Source organism: Papio anubis, chromosome 2 (genome assembly GCF_008728515.1).
Source record: "Papio anubis isolate 15944 chromosome 2, Panubis1.0, whole genome shotgun sequence".
NCBI lineage: Eukaryota > Metazoa > Chordata > Mammalia > Primates > Cercopithecidae > Papio > Papio anubis.
The window spans coordinates 21,573,416-21,592,795 of record NC_044977.1 but is presented as its reverse complement, the minus strand read 5'-3'; the positions used below and the strand labels follow the sequence as shown (position 1 = coordinate 21,592,795).

The window sequence follows — 19,380 nt, the reverse complement described above, 5'->3', positions numbered from 1 at the left end:
CTGCATGAACCTGGGCGGCGGAGGTTGCAGTGAGCCAAGATTGTGCCCTTGCACTCCAGCCTGGGCATCAAGAGCGAAACTCCATCTCAAAAAGAAAAGAATTAGCTTTCCCAGGAATGGCTGAATTCACCATAATGATAATGTTGATGTGGAGTCCCCTCAGTTTTCAGTCTGATTCCTAACATCTCACATTTTAAGGCTTCTCTCTGTATGCTTGTTCATCCTTCGTAGGTTCTTTTGCATAAAGTACCACACTTTTCATACCTTGAGTCAGAACTGAAAATTACAGCAAAAATGGTTCTCAATTGTATATTTAAAAATCTCTAAGATAAATTATTGTATGAGAAAAGCAAAGTGCAGAAAAATATGTGTAATATGACACCTAGTGTGAGAAGGCAGAATTAGAGTATTTGCCTCCGTCTGGGTATGGTGGCTCACATCTGTAATCCAAGGACTTTGAGATGCCGAGGCAGGAGTAGCCCTTCAGGCCGGGAGGTAAAGATCAGCCGAGACAACATGGGGAGACCTCCATCTCTACAAAATATGAAAATAACCAGGTGCACGCCTGCCCTGCTACTCAGGTGGCTGAAGCAGGAGGACTGCTTGAGCCTGGGAGGTCCAGGTTACAGTGAGCCGTGATGAATCCACTGCACTTTAACCTGACAGAGCAAGGGCCTGTCTCAAAGTACCTAAATGAAAAAGTAAGGCGAGGTGCGGTGGCTCACACCTGTAATCCCAGCACTTTTGGGAGGCCGAGGCAGGCGGATCACAAGGTCAGGAGATCAAGATCATCTGGCTAATATGGTGAAACCCCGTCTCTACTAAAAATACAAAAATTAGCTGGGCATGGTGGCTTGTGCCTGTAGTCCCAGCTACTCAGGAGGCTTAGACAGGAGAATTGCTTGAACCTGGGAGTCGGGAGGTTGCAGTTAGCCAAGATTTCGCCACTGTACTCCAGCCTGGCCACAGAGCAAGACTCCGTCTCAAAAAATAAGTAAATACATAAATACATAAAAATATTGACTTGGCTGTATAACGAAATTCTGGAGAGCTATACAAATTCTTAATCATTCTGGTTTTGGACATAGAATTATCACTGTGTAATCTTTTTTCTGATTTTTGATTCATATGAATATTAAGAATTAAAAATGGCTTTGAAAGTGAATCACTGAGAATTTTAGAAAAGAAACCGACTTTGTTTTCCCACAGAAGAATGTAATACCTCACGTATAATTTCTTAGACCTGGTATAGGCAAACTACAGCCCAAGGACCACTCTTCCCTTCCTTCCCTTTTTGTAAAGAAGGTTGCATTGGAACACAGCCACGTCCATTGGTGTACATCTGCTTTCCAGCTACAGTGGCAAAGCTGAGCAGTTTTAGCAGACATCTCATGGCCTGCAATATTTATTATCTTACTCTTAACAGAAAAATGTTGCTGACCTCTCCCTTAGGTATTGTTTTTTTACTTTTAGTCATAGAATACTTTGTTCAATAACATTTTTATATGGACCACTATTACTTGGAAGTACAGATATATTTACTGAAGTGAGATTAGGGGACAGGTTGGTTGAACCCTGCCACTCACCTGCCTTCCTCTTTTTTTTAACCCTCCATCCTCCAGCAGCTGTTTCTTGAGGGGAATTTGAGGAATCCCCAGGGTTCTAAGGAGTACGGTTTGAAAATCACTGCCTTACAGCAACTCTTGAGGTAGTAAGTCTGATACTATTTTCTGTATTAGGTACTGAGACGCAGCTCATACAAATGAGTTAGTCCAGGTTTAATAAGAAACCAGAACAAAATGCAAATCCAGGGATGATTAGTTACAGAACAAGTGGTCATATTTGCCTTTGAATTATATTTTATGTTGTCATAATTCTGTATTGTTTCATTGGTAATTGACTTTTTTGTCTTTACCTTCTTTGAATTCATACAGGTTTTTGTAAGGCCAGCTTCCTTCCTTTACTGGAATTTGCCTATACTTCTGTACTAAGTTTTGACTTCTGTAGCATGGCTGATGTAGCCATCTTAGCTCGTCATCTTTTCATGTCAGAAGTCTTAGAGATTTGTGAAAGTGTACATAAGTTAATGGAAGAGAAGCAGCTAACAGTATATAAGAAGGGTGAAGTACAAACAGTTGCATCCACCCAGGACTTACCAGTACAGAATGGGGGTACAGCACCTCCTGTGGCTAGCAATGAGGGAACAACAACTTTATCTACTGAACTTGGAGATTGTGAAATTGTACTGCTGGTAAATGGAGAATTGCCAGAAGCTGAGCAGAATGGAGAGTTAGGACGACAGCCTGAGCCCCAGGTTTCTTCAGAGGCTGAAGCTGCCCTGTCATCTGTAGGATGTATAGCTGATTCCCATCCTGCAATGAAGTCTGTTGATTTAATAACAAAAAACAACCAGACAAAACTGGAAACTTCAAACAACAGAGACAATAACACAGTTTCTAATATATACCCAAAACTTTCAAAAGAGAATGTAATTAGTAGTTCACCAGAGGATAGTGGTATGGGAAATGATATATCAGCTGAGGATATCTGTGCCGAAGACATTCCAAAACGTAGGCAGAATGTTGACCAACCTTTAAAAGATCAGGAAAATCTAGTTGCATCAACAGCAAAGACAGACTTTGGCCCTGATGAAGATACTTACAGAAGCAGGCTTCGACAACGTTCTGTTAATGAAGGGGCATATATTCGACTACACAAGGGAATGGAGAAAAAGCTGCAGAAACGGAAAGCCATTCCCAAGTCAGCAGTTCAACAGGTATGATGTAAGAAGGGTTGGCCTTTGTAGTTTTAGCTTTAGGTTGAAAGCATTGTATTGATGAACTTACGGCTATAGTGAAAATTGTTTGGGAGGTGAGACAGGTACAAGGTAGCAACTTAATGTTTTAAATGCCAGTATTAATAAGATAATGTGAATTTGAAATCTTTTTGTTAGAAATTTACAACATGACTTTCAAAGTTAAAATTGAGTAGATTTACTTAGATTGTGATTTCTATCCCTTATTAGGTGGCTCAGAAGTTAGTTCAAAGAGGAAAGAAGATGAAACAGCCAAAAAGAGATGCTAAAGAGAACACTGAAGAAGCATCTCATAAATGTGGGGAATGTGGAATGGTTTTTCAGAGACGATACGCCCTTATAATGCACAAACTGAAACATGAAAGAGCTAGAGATTACAAATGTCCGGTAAGTATTTGGAAAGCTAATTGAAGATAACTCTAATTCATAATATATAGAATCCAGCTTACTGCTTGGTTATCTTTTCACTTGTATTCTATGTCTTTTATGACTATAAGAGTCATCTTTTGATTTAAATATGCATGTCATTTACTTGCCTCCCCAAAATATTCAGTGACTTATCTCTGCTTCTACCATAGTAAAATAACAGTAAAAAGATCATTTTAAAAATGTAACTCATAAAAAGGCAGAGAGAACAGGAAATCTTGAAACAACTAAATTCTGGATACAAATAAATAGATGGAGTAACTTATTCAGCAGATTTGAAAGGGTTCACTTCCAGGTTTTCAGTGGGGAAAGCTAAGAATCAACCCAAATTGAATTGTAGAACCACCAAAATGTCTCAGGAATTAGTAGTGCTAGCTACCTTGAAAGTAGAGCAATTAAATCACTACCCCTGTCCCCTTAGCCAAAGATCCATCTTCTCCCTGGAAAGGATAAAACCATAACTCCACTGGGGAGTACTATAATTAGTGAAGCTAAGCGTACGGTACTCAAAACAGGGAAGAGTAAAAGCATACTGAATGTTAAGTTGTTTTTTTTTGGAAACGGAGTCTTGTTCTGTCAACCAGGCTAGAGTGCAGTGGCGCAATCTTGGCTCACTGCATCCTCCACCTCCCAGGTTCAGGCGATTCTCCTGCCTCAGCCTCTTGAGTAGCTGGGACTACAGGCATGAGCCACCATGCCTGGCAAATTTTTTTGTGTTTTTAGTAGAGACAGGGTTTCACCATGTTGGCCAGGCCAGTCTCAGACTCCTGAGCTCAAACGATCCACCTGCCTCAGCCTCCCCAAGGTATGGGATGCCAGGCGTGAGCTACCGCACCTGGCCCAAGTTCTTTCTTTTCTCAAGTCCCAAGGTATAGGCATCTACACCCTTAACCATAAAGCAAAAAGATTTCTCAGAGATGAAAAGTCTGAAGCCCAATAACAAAAGACAGCTACTGACTAAAGCTCATGGTTGACAACAGTCCCCTCCCCATTTACATGGAAATTCCAGTGAATTTTTTAATGTCTTATTCTGAAATATGAGCAGATATTAGGGATTATTGACTCATGACAAAAGATTTCAAGAAAAACAACTTTGGCTGGACGCAGTGGCTTGTACCTATAATTCTAACATTTTGGGAGGCCAAGGCAGATTGCTTGAGCTCAAGATTTCAGGACCAGCCTGGGCAACATGGTGAAACCCCATCTCTACAAAAATTAACTGGGCATGGTGGCACACACCTGTAGTCCCAGCTACTTGCGAGGGGCTGAGGCAGGAGGATGGCTTGAACCCAGGAGGTCAAGGCTACAGGAAGCCAAGATTGCCCCACAAAGTGAGACCCTGTCTCCAAAAAAAAAAAAAACAAACAAACCAATAAAAGGCAACTTTAAGGTATCTAAGACTAGCGAGAAAAGAAAACTAAAAAGAAAAAAACTTCAGAACGTATGATTTATGTAAGAGATAAATGAAAAAATTAAGTTTACAAAACAGCCAGGTACTATGGTTTTTTTGTTTGTTTGTTTTTGTTTTTCTTGAGACAGAGTTTTGTTCTTGTTGCCCAGGTTGGAGTGCAATGGCACGATCTCTGCTTCCCAGATTGAAACAATTCTCCTGCCTCAGCCTCCTAAGTAGCCGGTATTACAGTCATACACCACCATACCCGGCTAATTTTGTATTTTTAGTAGAGATGGAGTTTCTCCATGTTGGTCAGGCTGGTCTCAAACTCCTGACCTCAGGTGATCTGCCTGCCTCAGCCTTCCAAAGTGCTGGGATTACAGGCATGAGCCTCTGCGCCCAGCGGTACTATGTTTTTAAAAGGACACATTGAGGCTGAGCGTGGTGGCCTATACCTGTAATCCGAACACTTTGGGAGGCAGAGATGGGAGAATCACCTGAGCCCAGGAGTTCAAGACCAGGCTATATAGCGAGACCCTGTCTCTACAAAAAAAAATTTTTTTAAATAAAAGGTCATATTGGCTGGTCCAAAGTTAGTGAGTTATCTCGATTGTTCACAGTTACAGATCAAACTGCTTGTTCTACTCTACCCGCTTCTCACTTCTGCACTTGACTAGTGTTAAAAAAAAAAAAAAGCCTAAAAAAATTATTAATATGAACGGTACATTAAAATAACTAAAGAGTTTTTTAGGAATAAAATATATAGCATATAAAAAAATCTCACAAAAGTTGGAAAATATAACTGATGAAATCTCCCAGAAAATAGAGCAAAAAGACAAGTTAGAAATTGGGAGTGAAAGAAAATAATATTATTGGTCTAAGATATTCAGTATACAAGTATTACTTTCAAACAAAACATGGAAAAAAAAATAAAGAAAAATTTCAGAACTTAAGGATAGAAGTTTCTGTGTTAAAGGAGTACACTGAATGCCCAGAACAGTGAATGAAAATCAAACTGTATTAAAGTACATTATAAAATTTCAGAATCAGTGGACAAAAATAAAATAAGTTGCCAGAGGGAAAACAATAACATTGTCAATCTCATAAAAAGGATAAGGATCAGAATGGCTTTAGGTTTTTCAACAACAGCAACAGAAACTAGAAGACAAAGCCACCATGTGTTTAAAATCTAAAGAGAAATGATTTCTGACTTGAATTCTTATAGCCAATCAGTCAAACTTTTAGTTATTTATGATGGTAGAGTAAGAATATTTTCAGACATGCCAGGTCTCAAAATTATTACCTCCCAAATTTTCTCAGGAAGCTGTTGACAGACAGTTTCACTAAAATGAGCAAGACATGTTAAATGGAAAACACGGCATCCAGTTCAACAGAGTCCAAGGGATTCATCAAGACAATAGTGAAGGGAGATGCCAGGATGAAGCTATGTATCAGGTATAGGGAACAATTAGCCCAGGACATAATTTTTTTTTTTTTTTTTTTTTTTTTTTGAGGTAGGGTCTTGCTCTGTAGCCCAGGCTGGAGTGCAATGGCACTATCACAGCTCACTGCAACCTCCACAGCCCGGGCTCAAACGATCCTCCTGTCTTAGCCTCCCAAATAGCTGGGACCACAGGCATGCACCACCATTCTTGGCTTTTTGTATTTTTTTTGTAGAGACAGGGTTTTACGATGTTGCCTAGGCTGGTCTTAAACTCCTGGACTCAAGTGATCCACCCTCTTTAGCCTCCCAAATGCTGGGGTTACAGGCGTAAGCCACCACACCCAGACGAGGACATAATGATTTGGCAGAGATTTCCAAAAAGGTGATGGGTTTTAAATCTCCTCCCAGTGCCGTTGGGGGCAGGGTTTGGCAAATTAGTAAGTGCAAAGAGAAATAAAACAAAAAGCAAGAAAGGAAAAAGAATTACAGTGTACTGTATGTGGCCCAGTGGTAATAATATTTACATCCTAAAAATGTAAGCCTTGAAATTGGTCTACTCAAGAATATGATATAGGTATATTGATGAAGAGGGGTAATGGAAATCATTTACATATCTAAGTAGGGAGTAGAGGAGTAAAAATGCAAATCAACTTCCGTTATGTGTGTTACATAGAGTTACAAAGAGAAGCATCGAGAGAGTCATACAAACACAGCTGCACTTAAAAACAAAGTCAGAGATAACTCGAGGAGCAAAATATGGTGGAGATGGTTGGCCAGGAGACCAGTTTTACTTATTGTTTTAAAAAATAGGTTTTGTACAGGTTAGGCATATATAACTTTGATTTTAAAAAGAATAAAATTTTCTTGAATCTTCAACTATGAGATAAAATCCAAGGGCCATCAATCACAGCCTTACCTTTCTATTTCCAGCCCCTACTTCTGTTCCACCTGACAACTATTAGTACTCATGCTAATGATAATATTCTTCTGTCTTTGTTTTACCACTCCTGAAAGACCCATTTCAAGCCCAACCTTGTTGATACAAATCTTGTGCTGTCATTAGACTTTAGCCTCTCCTGAATAGGAATTGAGTCTTATCCCTTTTATCTTTACAATCTAGTACCTATTGTTTTTTACATAGTATATGTGTTTATTGATTTATATAATTGTAACAAAAAGTTCAAATATGAGTTGAGCTTCAGTTAACATTTTGTAATGGAAATACATTTAGAGAGAATTTTATTTTTCTTTTAGTTGTGTAAAAAACAGTTTCAGTACAGTGCCTCTTTGCGAGCACATCTTATTCGTCATACTAGAAAAGATGCACCCTCTTCATCCTCGTCCAATTCTGCATCTAATGAAGCATCGGGAACATCATCTGAGAAGGGCAGAACCAAGCGGGAATTTATATGTTCCATATGTGGAAGAACATTACCTAAGTTATATTCTCTCCGAATACATATGTTAAAGCACACAGGTGTAAAGCCACATGCATGCCAGGTAAAGCTATAACGTTTATTTTGCTATTTAAAAAACATTAGAACTTGGGCTGGGCGCGGTGGCTCAAGCCTGTAATCCAACACTTGGGAGGCGAGATGGGATCCACTGAGTTCAGGGAGATCAGAGACCATCCTGGCTGACCGCGGTGAAACCCGTCTCTACCAAAATACAAAAAAACTGGCCGAGGCTGGGGTGGTGACCTGTAAGTCCCCAGCCAGCTGGGGAGTAGAGGTAGGAGGGGAGGGGTCGTGCTGCACTCCCAGCCTGGGCATGAGCCAGACTCCATCTCAAAAAAAAAAAAAACATTAGAACTTAACTATAGGTGCCAAAGAGACTGGTGGGATATATATTCTCAAGTCACTCTCATTTTTGTAAAATGTCAGGGAAATTTATGACTTCTTTATTGCCTAGACCAAAGGTGATTCCCTATTGTGTTTTTTAATTTGCTCTCTGAAGTTGTAATTTGAATCTGTTTAAGATGTTTGTGAAAACTTAACTAGGGTCCAGAAGATGTATAGGGTGAAAAATAACCAATTTATCACCCCCATCATTCCTTAACCTTCAACTGGACCAACCCAGACTGGGAAGGAACCCATGGCTTAAACAAATCTCTGTGGTCCGTAGAAGTCCTGCCTAAGCTGTGTTCCTCTCTAGAGCTAAGGATTGAGAGTACCTAAATGCCAAAATACTACTCAAGGGCAATGAATCCTGTGATTAGCCAGCTTTGGGCTGTTTGGAACAGTGAAAAATTTCTAGTCGCACTAGAAATTTGTAGCCTTATATATGAGTATGATTCAGTTTGGGGTTTTTTGTCTCTTTTGAGACGAGGTCTTGTTCTGTCTCTCAGGCTGGAATGTAGTGGCATGATCACGGCTCACTGCAGCCTCCCTCTCTCAGAGGCTTATACCATCCTCCCACCTTAGCCTCCCAAGTAGGTGGGACTACAGGTGTGCACCACCGTGCGTGGCTGATTTTTTAATATTTTGTGGAGATGGGGCCTAACTATGTTGCCCAGGCTGGCCTCAAACTCGTGGGCTCAAGTAGTCTTCATACCTCAGGCTCGCAAAGTACTGGAATTATAGGCATGAGCACTATGCCAGGCCTGACTCAGTATTTTTATTAAAAAACAGTTTGGAACCAATGGGATTTTTTTCTTTTTTCTTTCTGTATTTTAATAGTTTTTGGGGAACAGGTGGTGTTTGTTTACTTGGATAAGTTTTTTAGTGGTGTTTTCTGAAACTTTGGTGTACCCATTACTTGAACAGTATACACTATACCTAGGGTGTAGTCTTCTATGCCTCACCCCCAACTCACCCTTTCCCCCAAGTCCCCAGAGTCCATTGTATCATTCATAGCTTAGCTCCCAACTATGAGTGAGAACATAACGATGTTTGGTTTTCCATTCCTGAGTTACTTCATTTGTAGTGGTGGTCTCCAATCATTTGAACCTGGGAGGTGGTGGTTGCAGTGAGCCGAGGTGGCCACTGCACTCCAGCCTGGACAACAAGAGCAAAATTCCATCTCAAAAAAAATGAATTAATTGGCCAGGTGCAGTGGCTCATGCCTGTAATCCCAGCACTTTAGGAGACCGAGGCAGGCGGATCACAAGGTCAGGAGATCGAGACCATCCTGGCCAACATGGTGAAACCCAGTCTCTACTAAAAATACAAAAAATTAGCCAGGCATGGTGGAACACACCGGTAATCCCAGCTACTCGGGAGGCTGAGGCAGGAGAATCGCTGGAACCCAGAAGGCAGAGTTTGCGGTGAGCCAAGATCGCACCACTACACTCTAGCCTGGGCGACAGAATGAGACTCCATCTCAAAAAAAACTTTATTTTTAAAAGAGTAGTGGTCTCCAATTCCATCCAGGTTGCTGCAAATGCCATTATTTTGTTCATTTTTATGACTGAGTGGTATTCCATGGTATATATATACACATTTTCTTTATCTGCTCATTGATTTACGGGCATTTGTGCTGGTTTCATATTTTTGCAACTGTGAATTGTGCTGTTGTAAACATGCATGTGCAAGTATCTTTTTCAATGAGATTTTTTAAAGACAGGGTCTTCCTTGTTTTATTACCCAGGCTGGCGTACAGTGGCGTTATCTTAACTCACAGTAAACTCGAACTCCTGGTTTCAAGCAGTCCTCCTGCATCAGCCACCCACGTAGCTAGGACTTCAGGTGCATGCCACCACACCCACCTAATTTTTTTTTTTTTTAAATGTTTATAGAGACGGGGGTCTTGCTATATTGCCCAGGCTGCTCTTGAACTCCTGGTCTCAGGCTGTTCTCCCATCTGGGCCTCCCAAAGTGCTGGGATTATAGGCATAAGTCACTGTGCCTGGCCTCCAGTGAGACTTTTTTTATATTTCTCTCTTTTATACCTTTTTATTATTTTAGAAGAGAATGGGCTGAACCCACATGTACCCTTCACCCAACCTCGGTAGTTACCAGCTCATGGTACATGTGTTTTATGTATACTATTATTCACTACGCTACTCCCACCCCCACCCCCACTCCGCCAGGTTTGGTTTGGTTTGGTTTGGTTTGGTTTGTTTTGTTTTGGAGGTAGGGTCTCACTCTGTCACCCAGGCTAGAGTGCAGTGGTGCGATCTTGGCTCACTGCAACCTTCACCTCCCGGGTTCAAGCAATTCTCCTGCCTCAGCCTCCTGAGTAGCTGGAACTACACGCGCACGCCACCACGCCCAGCTAATTTTTTGTATTTTAGTAAAGATGGGGTTTCACCATGTTGCCCAGGTTGGTCTTGAACTCCTGAGCTCAGGCAATCCAACCACCTCAGCCTCCCAAAGTGTTGGGGTTACAGGCATGAGTCACCGTGCCCGGCTCCACCAGTTATTTTGAAGCCAAGTCCTAAGGATTACTTTATTTGTAAATTTATGGGTTGTTTTTTGTTTTTTGTTTTTGAGAAAGATTCTTGCTCTGTCACCAAGGCTAGAGTGCAGTAGCACGATCTTGGCTCACTGCAACCTCCGCCTCTTGGGTTCAAGTGATTCTCCTACCTCAGCCTCCCAAGTAGTTGGGATTACAGACGCCTGCCACCACACCTGGCTAATTTTTGTTTTTTTTTTTTTTTTAGTAGAGACAGGGTTTCACCATGTTGTCCAGGCTGGTCACGAACTCCTGACTTCAAATGATCTGCCTGTCTCGGCCTCCCAAAGTGCTGGGATTACAGGCGTGAACCACCACACCCAGCCATAAATTTAAATACCAAGTATGAGTTGGGCCTCTTGTCTTCCCATGTGGCACTACTCAGAATGTGTGGTCTGTGGATGATAAGTAGAGAAATAGAGAGTAAGCATGTAGAAACTGTCATAGCAATTTGGCATTGTCACATCATTTTTAACAAAAATTTTTGTGTTTAAAAAAAATTTCTCCCAGTGGATTGTGGAAAAGGAAAAAAATAATTAGTTCTTCATCACAGTTTGAAAAGCACTGTTGGTGTAACAGGAAATGATATATTGTTCTTGATTAAGCTTCCATGTCTCTTAATATAAGGTATACTATTTACCGGTCTCAAGGATAGCATGAGATTTGTCTGATTTTTACTATTTTGAGAGTCTCTGGTAATCACTTGGTTTTAAGATAACAGTATATGTTGAATACTGAATCAGAAGAGGGGTCAGCTTTCAAGTTGGTTTCAACTTTCACTTTGTCATTATGTTTAAGTTAAATAATTTAAATATTTATTTAAAATAATATATTCATTTTCTCTGTCCTCGTTCTTCAGAAACAATCTCCCTTTTTGTTTTCTTGACTTAATCACCCCTGTTCTGTCTTAGGTCTGTGGAAAGACTTTTATCTATAAGCATGGTCTAAAATTACATCAGAGTCTTCATCAATCCCAAAAGCAGTTCCAGTGTGAACTATGTGTTAAGTCTTTTGTTACCAAACGGAGTCTTCAAGAACATATGAGTATTCACACAGGTAATGAGAAATTTATATTGACATAGTTACGTTTCATAAACTATTAATGATTATGCTTTAATTACACCAGAAATTGCATTCATAAACTGATAGTCATGTGTGCTCAATTTTGTATGAGACAGTATTTAAAATTAAAAGCATAGTCTGGGCACGGTGGCTCACGCCTGTAATCCCAGCAATTTGGGAGGCCGAGGCGGGCGGATCACGAGGTCAAGAGATCAAGTCCATCCTGGCTAACACAGTGAAACCCCATCTCTACTAAAAATACAAAATATTAGCCGGGTGTGGTGGCGGGCTCCTGTAGTCCCAGCTACTCGGGAGGCTGAGGCAGGAAAATGGCGAGAACCCAGGAGGCGGAGCTTGCAGTGAGCTGAGATTGCGCCACGGCACTCCAGCCTGGGTGACAGAACGAGACTCTGTCTCCAAAAAAAATTAATTAATTAATTAATTTTAAAAAGCGTTTTCTTAGATCTGGTTTTACAACTGTGTTTGTATATAGAATATTCGTTGTTTCCCTCAGTGTAGAAAAATGTGTACTAAGTATTAAAATCATGCGTAATTTAAATCCAGGCATAAAGAAGTGATCATGCTTTTAAAAAGTTAAATGGTAGGCAGACATAATTGTCAACATAGTAGTTGGCTTATATTTTTTGTCCATGCATACTTATTTTTAGATGTTTTAAAGCAAAAATGTGGGAATAGTCAATGAAGGGTAGATATCTGCTGCAACTTGTATTCAACTCTATTACTATTACAATCCGTAGATCATACAACTGTATCACATTCTTTGGATCATACCTTCTGATAGTACTATAGTTGTTGAGAGGAAATGGGGATTTTGACATGGTTTATTGTTATTCTTAGATGTCTGCCAAATCTTACAGCTTCCATGTCCCTTTGGTAAAGTTACTTCTGAAATAACATAAAGAATTCTCCTAAAGGCCAGGCGTGGTGGCTCATGCCTGTAATCCCAGCGCTTTGGGAGGCCAAGGCGGGCAGATCACGAGGTCATGACATTGAGACGATCCTGGCTAACACGGTGAAATCCGTCTCTACTAAAAATACAAAAAATTAGCTGGGCGTGGTGTCATGTGTCTGTAGTCCCAGCTACTCGGGAAGCTGAGGCAGGAGAATGGCGTGAACCCGGGAGGCGGAGTTTGTGATGAGCCGAGATCACGCCACTGCACTCCATCCAGCCTGAGCAACAGAGTGAGATGCCATCTCAAAAGAAAAAAAAGAATTCTGTTAAAAGAAGACTGATTGCTGGATATGTGACAGGGTTTTGATTTTTTCTAATAGGAGAGTCCAAGTACCTTTGCTCAGTTTGTGGAAAGTCTTTTCATAGGGGCTCTGGACTCAGCAAGCACTTCAAGAAACACCAACCAAAGCCTGAGGTTCGAGGCTATCATTGTACTCAGTAAGTATTCAATATGTGAGGCATTCAATTAATTTAATTACGTTTTTACTTAGTTTTCAAAAAAATATTTGAAGATAATATTAAACTGTAACTTCAGTTTACTCTTGATTTTAATGTCCTTTTTTTCTTGCCTGAGGGTTACTATTTTTAACGTCTTTGAGATGTAAATCATTTACCATACAAATCACTCATTTAAAGTGATTTAAGATTTTCAGATGTACTACCTGGAAGTGGGGGTGTGGGAAAGAAAAGTCTCACTGCCAGCCAGTTTCTTTTCCCGGGTCCTCTTCATTTTCCAGAGCCTCCTAAAATCTCTGTTATGATTGAGGTAAAATTCATATAACATAAAATTAGTCGGGCCAGGCACAACAGCTCAAGCCTGTAATCCCAGCACTTTGGGAGGCCAAGGCGGGCAGATCATCTGAAGTCAGAAGTTTGAGACCAGCCTGGCCAATGTGGCAAAACTCCATCTCTACTAAGAATACAAAAATCAGCCTGTCATGGTAGTTCACACCTGTAGTCCCAGCTACTTGGGAGGCTGAGGCAGGAGAATCACTTGAACCCAGGAGGTAGGAGGTTGCAGTGAGCCAAGATCGCACCACTGCACTCCATCCTGGGTGACAGAGTGAGACCCCGCCTCAAAAAAAGAAAAGAAAAAGAAAAAAAGTCATTTTAGGGTGGGCGCAGTGACTCATGCCTATAATTTCAACACTTCGGGAAACAGGTGGGGGGATTGCTTAAGGCCAGGAGTTCAAAACTAGTCTGGGCAGGCAGCATAGCAAGATCCTGTCTCTTAGGGGAAAAAAAAAGCCAGGAAGCTCTCTTTTGTTTTTTTTTTTTAACTTTTAGGTTCAGGGGTACATCAGAAAGCTCTCTTAACAGAGATTCAACAGTTTTTTTTCTTTGTTAAACATATGTCTGGTCACTGTAAGCTTTTAGTTTTCAGAGTTCCTGGTAAGGTTGATTGTAACAGTTTGCCAGTTTATCCTCTGCTTTTGTGGAGAGATGGGCTTTTGGAGCTTCCTACTTGACATATCTGTTGATGTTACTCTAATTAGTCTTATTCTGCAACAAAGATAGTTTGTTATCAATACATTTTTAGTTATAAGTGAAAGTACACTCAACCCGACCAGGTTTGAATTAAATATAAAGTCTGGGAGTCTGGGTGGTTTAATGTAAACTGGATTCAAATTCATTAGCACTTGTTTTCTCTGAGGCACCCTATGGACAAGACAGTGGCAGTGGTTTCAGTCTCACATCCTCTCAGATTCCAAATTGTCAAACTTCTTTTCTGGTAGTTCATCAAAGCCCTGAGGATTACTCCAGTTACATCAAGTTAAGTCAGTCATCCCTGAGTTAATCACTATGGCCAAGGGAATGCTTTGTTGTGGTTAACTTAGGCCCAAGTCATTTGCTGTATCCCTAGGGTCAAAGGTAAAGCCTCCCCTCAACACATGGACTGAGAGTGAGAGGGTTGAATAGGGATCTCAAAGCGGGGTCACTTAGGGGAGAGAGAGATAATAGTAAATTTCCTCTGTAATAACCTTTGGGAACTATGCACGATTCTTTCTAAAACATTTCTAGTAGCCTTAAGATGAAAAGAACCTAAAACCCTGTAGCCTTTATGCAAGATTGGAAAATTAGGGAATTCTTTTAAGTTGAGATCATCTTTTGGAGTTCTAAAAAACTAAAAATAGTTACTGCATTCTTGGAAACTTGTTTTAAAGGAATAAGATTATCCAATTGGGTAACTGAACTTTATTGCAGGTGTGAAAAAAGTTTCTTTGAAGCTAGAGATCTTCGCCAGCACATGAACAAACATCTTGGTGTGAAGCCATTCCAGTGCCAATTTTGTGATAAGTGCTATAGTTGGAAGAAAGATTGGTATTCCCATGTGAAGTCTCATTCTGTCACTGAGCCTTATAGGTGGGTAAATTTGAGAAGGAGCTGAACTTAATTGATACATGTGTGTACTCTGATTATTATGACTGCTGCTTCTTTGGACAAAATAATTTGGTCTTTTCCCCTATTTTAGGTGTAATATATGTGGCAAAGAATTTTATGAAAAAGCTTTGTTCAGAAGGCATGTAAAGAAAGCTACCCATGGGAAAAAAGGAAGAGCAAAGCAAAACCTGGAACGGGTGTGTGAAAAATGTGGAAGAAAATTCACTCAGCTAAGAGAGTATAGGAGACACATGAACAACCATGAAGGTAACTATACTTAGTATTATATGTATCCTTATAGAATAAAATCCAATCCAGTAGTGATTCTCCCTTTACTAGCTCTTTCACCTTCCTTGGTAAAAGATTAATTTCATATCTTTATTCAAATGACAGAGGTAATCCTGAACCTGAGTACCTAATTATTGTGTATATATAAATAGGTTCCTTTTTTAGTGAGCTGAATTCTGTATCCACATTGTTATGCTGAACTAAACTATTTGAAACCTCTACTTTGAAGGAGTGAAGGAATAAATGAGATTATGCCCAGAAACTAAAATTTGTCTCAATCACATCTGTCCATAGGAAGATCTTTAGAGAGATTTATAGTTCAGAATCTTGTTTATTCTTTTTTTTTTTTTTTTTTTTTTTGGAGACAGAGTCTGTCACTCAGGCTGGAGTGCAGTGACGCGATCCTGGCTCACTGCAACCTCTGCCTCCCAGATTGAAGCGATTGTCCTGCCTCAGCCTCTGGGACTACAGGCGCCCGCCACCACGCCAGGCTAATTTTTGTATTTTTAGTAGAGATGGGGTTTCACCATGTTGGTCAGGCTGGTCTTGAACTGCTGACCTCAGGTGATCCACCTGCCTCAGCCTCGCAAAGTGCTGGGATTACAGGCGTGAGCCACCGCGCCCGGCCCAGAATCTTGTTTATTCCAAGGAAAGCCATTGAGTCCTAAATAAAAGATTGCCACAGTCAAGATAGAAAGGCTTATGAGCTACTGTACTTTTTAATAAAAGGAAGTTTGGTAGGCAGCTTAAGTATATTTTGGTGCTTGCACCTCACTACACAAAGGTTTTTTTTCTTTTTTTAGGAGTTAAGCCATTTGAGTGCTTAACATGTGGAGTTGCTTGGGCTGATGCCCGATCTCTAAAACGCCACGTCAGAACACATACTGGTGAACGGCCCTATGTCTGTCCTGTATGTAGTGAAGCCTACATAGATGCTCGAACACTCCGTAAACATATGACAAAATTCCACAGAGACTATGTGCCTTGCAAAATTATGCTGGAAAAAGACACCCTTCAGTTTCATAACCAAGGAACTCAAGTGGCACATGCTGTTAGCATCTTAACAGCAGACATGCAGGAACAAGAAAGCAGTGGTCCTCAAGAACTTGAGACTGTGGTAGTGACAGGAGAAACTATGGAAGCTCTGGAAGCTGTTGCAGCTACTGAAGAGTATCCATCGGTATCTACACTTTCTGACCAAAGTATTATGCAAGTGGTTAATTATGTATTGGCACAACAGCAAGGACAGAAGCTATCTGAAGTTGCAGAAGCTATTCAAACTGTTAAAGTAGAGGTAGCACATATTTCAGAAGGAGAATGAGTATGTTAATGAAGATAAAAAGAAGTGACATCTCTTGTACACTGAACTCACAGAACATTTGTTTACAATTCTATGTGACTATCTGCTTGGAGTTTACATATCAAAGCTCTGGGCTGTTTGGTAACGTAACATTTCCAAACATTTTGTCTGGCCAATGGGTTCTATAGAAAAGTCCATTTAGTGTAAAGAAATTGAAAACAAATCTATTAGGTTGGTGCAGTTACTTTTGCAGCAACCTAATATTTGATGGCAGCGGTTTATCATGATATACCTTTCATGAATTAATGTTTATAAATGACTGTACTGAATTTAAAACTGTACAGTTTCATTTGCATTTTGACATTACTTTATTATACATTTTGCATTTAAAAGGCTGCACCAGTTGGCTTTTCTTCTGTTTTATTCTCAAAATATAGAGATTCTGTGATTTATTTGCCCTGTTTATGGATTAAAAAGAAAATTCTAATATAAAGCATTTCAATAGGATGCATAGGTATATTACGTTTTTTAAATGCTTTAGATCTGTGATTCTTGACTTACTATTTATTTTATCCCCTTTTAAGTCAGGGATTCTTCATTCTGTTTTAAAGCACTTAATGAGTTACATGTTGTAATCAAGTTTGCACAATATATTTATCTATATGAGGAACCCATAAATGAATAGCTAATTTTAAAAATGCCATTAAAATGCATGAAATGCTTATTAAAACCTTACTATACTGTTTCTTCAAGGCAAGCAAATTGACCATGAGAAAAGAACAGAGTTATTTAACACTGTTGATGGGAAAATTCTCCTTGATAACATACGACAATTAATGGAAAAAAAAATTCTCATTATTTGCAAAGAATGAACAAGTTAATGAACAAACAAGCTAGGTTTGGTATGTTTTCAGCTTTTGTATCATGTTTAATTGTTTAATTTGGTTGAAAAACTGCAGTTGAGAAATCGGATAGCAATATAGATATTCACAGCGGCTCTGTGGATACCATGTAATTGTCAGGTAATTTCAGAATATTGAAAATTATTCAGTGCAGCCCTCATAGTATAATACTTGAAGAAATTGATTACAGTTCCACCAAATTGTTGAAGATAAATTATTTTTAAAGGTTACGAAAACTGAGTTATATTAATTCATATGTTTGATTTTTAAATCCCACCTCCTCAAGCTATCCTATTTTCTGATTTTGAAAATAACCATGAGAGATGCCACATTTCTCTCTGGGAAACTACCACTCAAAGTATAATTGTTAAAAATTAAGCTTTTAGGTATTAGAAGCTGTTATAAAGTATAAAATTAAGACATAAGCAGATCACATGTAAATCATTCCTAAAGCACAAGAAAAGAATGTGCCTTGTTGTACATATATTATTAAGATGCCTCTCCCAGTTTACTTTAAAAATGGCTTTAAGGATAAAGAATAAATGTGATAGCTATGCATGCATTATATATTTGCATTTGCAAATTTCCCATTGTTTTACCAGCTGTGTGGCTGACTTTCAATTTTAAGAAGTGAATTGACATACAGCCCTTAACTTTATAATGGCTGCTCATTTATCTTATCTTTCAGTTAGTGAAAAAGCATTTCAACCTGACTAAAATTTGGAATTGTGTCTTTTATGTTCCATCCTCTGTTGTTACTAGATTTAGTTTAAAAATTGTATATGACCATTAATGTATGTCATAAACATGTAAATAAAAGATGTTGAATCTTGTTTAAAAGCATGGACTTTGGAGTTGAGCTTGTTACTATTTTCAGTTCATAAATCAGTTGTTACTTGATGTGTTAATTTTTTTTTAAAAGAGAAAGGAAATCAAACACTAAAAAATAACATTTGGAGGAACACTTAATATTAAAACTTCTTACTCTTAAATATAATTGATAGGGACAAGAGGCAAGGAAATAATGGGTAGAAGAGGGCAGTTCCCCAGCAAAAGCCTGGAAACCCATGGCCCTAAATGGGAACAGGCATTCCTGTTTCGATGTCCAAATGTTGCCTTTTGGTCCACCATGCCCCCCTATCCTGTACCTATATAAACCCTAAACCCCAGGCTCCATGAGCAGAAGAGTGGTGTGGCAGAGAAGGAGAGAAGAGAGGAGCATCTAAATGCCCAGAGGAGTTCAGCTGGGGACGGTGGGAAAGGAGATCAGCCATGGGACAGCTAAACTCCAGGAGAAGATCATCTTCCCACTCCATCCCCTTTCCAGCTCCCCATCCATCCCGCTGAGAGTCATCTTTATCCGGCAATAAAATCCCCCGCATCTACCATCCTTCAGTTTGCCCATGTGACCTGATTCTTCCTGGATGCTGGACAAGAACCCAGGTACTGAGAGGGCACTGAGCTAGTTAACACTTAACGCCATCTGTAGACAGCAGAGCTAAAGGAGCACTGTAACATGCCCACTGGGGCTTTGGCAGTTGCAACCACCCCCACCAGACGCTACTGTGGGGCCAGAGCCCAAAAGTGCTCAATCTGGCTCCCACACTTGCCTGTCTGTGTGCTTCCCCTCCTGTAAGGGGTTTGGCTGAACAGATGAGCCACACCCCTGTCGCATGTCCTGCGAGGATATCAGGGAACTCTTCTGTTTTACAATCTTGTCACAGGATTATATATTGTGCCATCAACCATCAACTTGAAATAATTTAAATTTGTAAATTATATAAATTCCATGTAGAAACAACTGTTAAGAAGGTTCCAAAACTTCAATGCAGTTTTAATGTTACCAAGAGGGCATTGTTAATTTATAACAATTCCTTTTTAGAAACATAAAGCATATTGCTGTCATGAGATGACCCAAAAACTATGGGTGTCTCCTGATCAAATATGGAGGCCTTAAGCACTTTTGGCTACTTGTTACTGCTACTAAGCAATTTGAATCA

The 19,380-nt window shown here is 39.8% G+C and overlaps 1 protein-coding gene across 4 annotated transcripts in view; it reads left to right on the top strand.

The window, feature by feature from the left end:
* Positions 1-19,380, top strand: part of ZBTB11 (zinc finger and BTB domain containing 11) — a 40,955-nt gene that overhangs the window by 8,630 nt on the left and 12,945 nt on the right. For 2 of the 4 annotated variants that reach the window (XM_003893872.5, XM_021933993.2), the window contains 8 exons: positions 1,935-2,776; positions 3,026-3,202; positions 7,333-7,578; positions 11,385-11,529; positions 12,829-12,946; positions 14,714-14,872; positions 14,982-15,157; positions 15,982-18,223. In XM_003893872.5, the coding sequence (XP_003893921.1) occupies positions 1,935-2,776; positions 3,026-3,202; positions 7,333-7,578; positions 11,385-11,529; positions 12,829-12,946; positions 14,714-14,872; positions 14,982-15,157; positions 15,982-16,499 (2,381 nt within the window). In that variant the 3' untranslated portion in view covers positions 16,500-18,223. Of the gene's footprint in view, positions 1-1,934; positions 2,777-3,025; positions 3,203-7,332; positions 7,579-11,384; positions 11,530-12,828; positions 12,947-14,713; positions 14,873-14,981; positions 15,158-15,981; positions 18,224-19,380 lie in introns of those variants that run through there. The other 2 variants (XM_021933992.2, XM_009199347.4) reach the window with 2 other exon arrangements.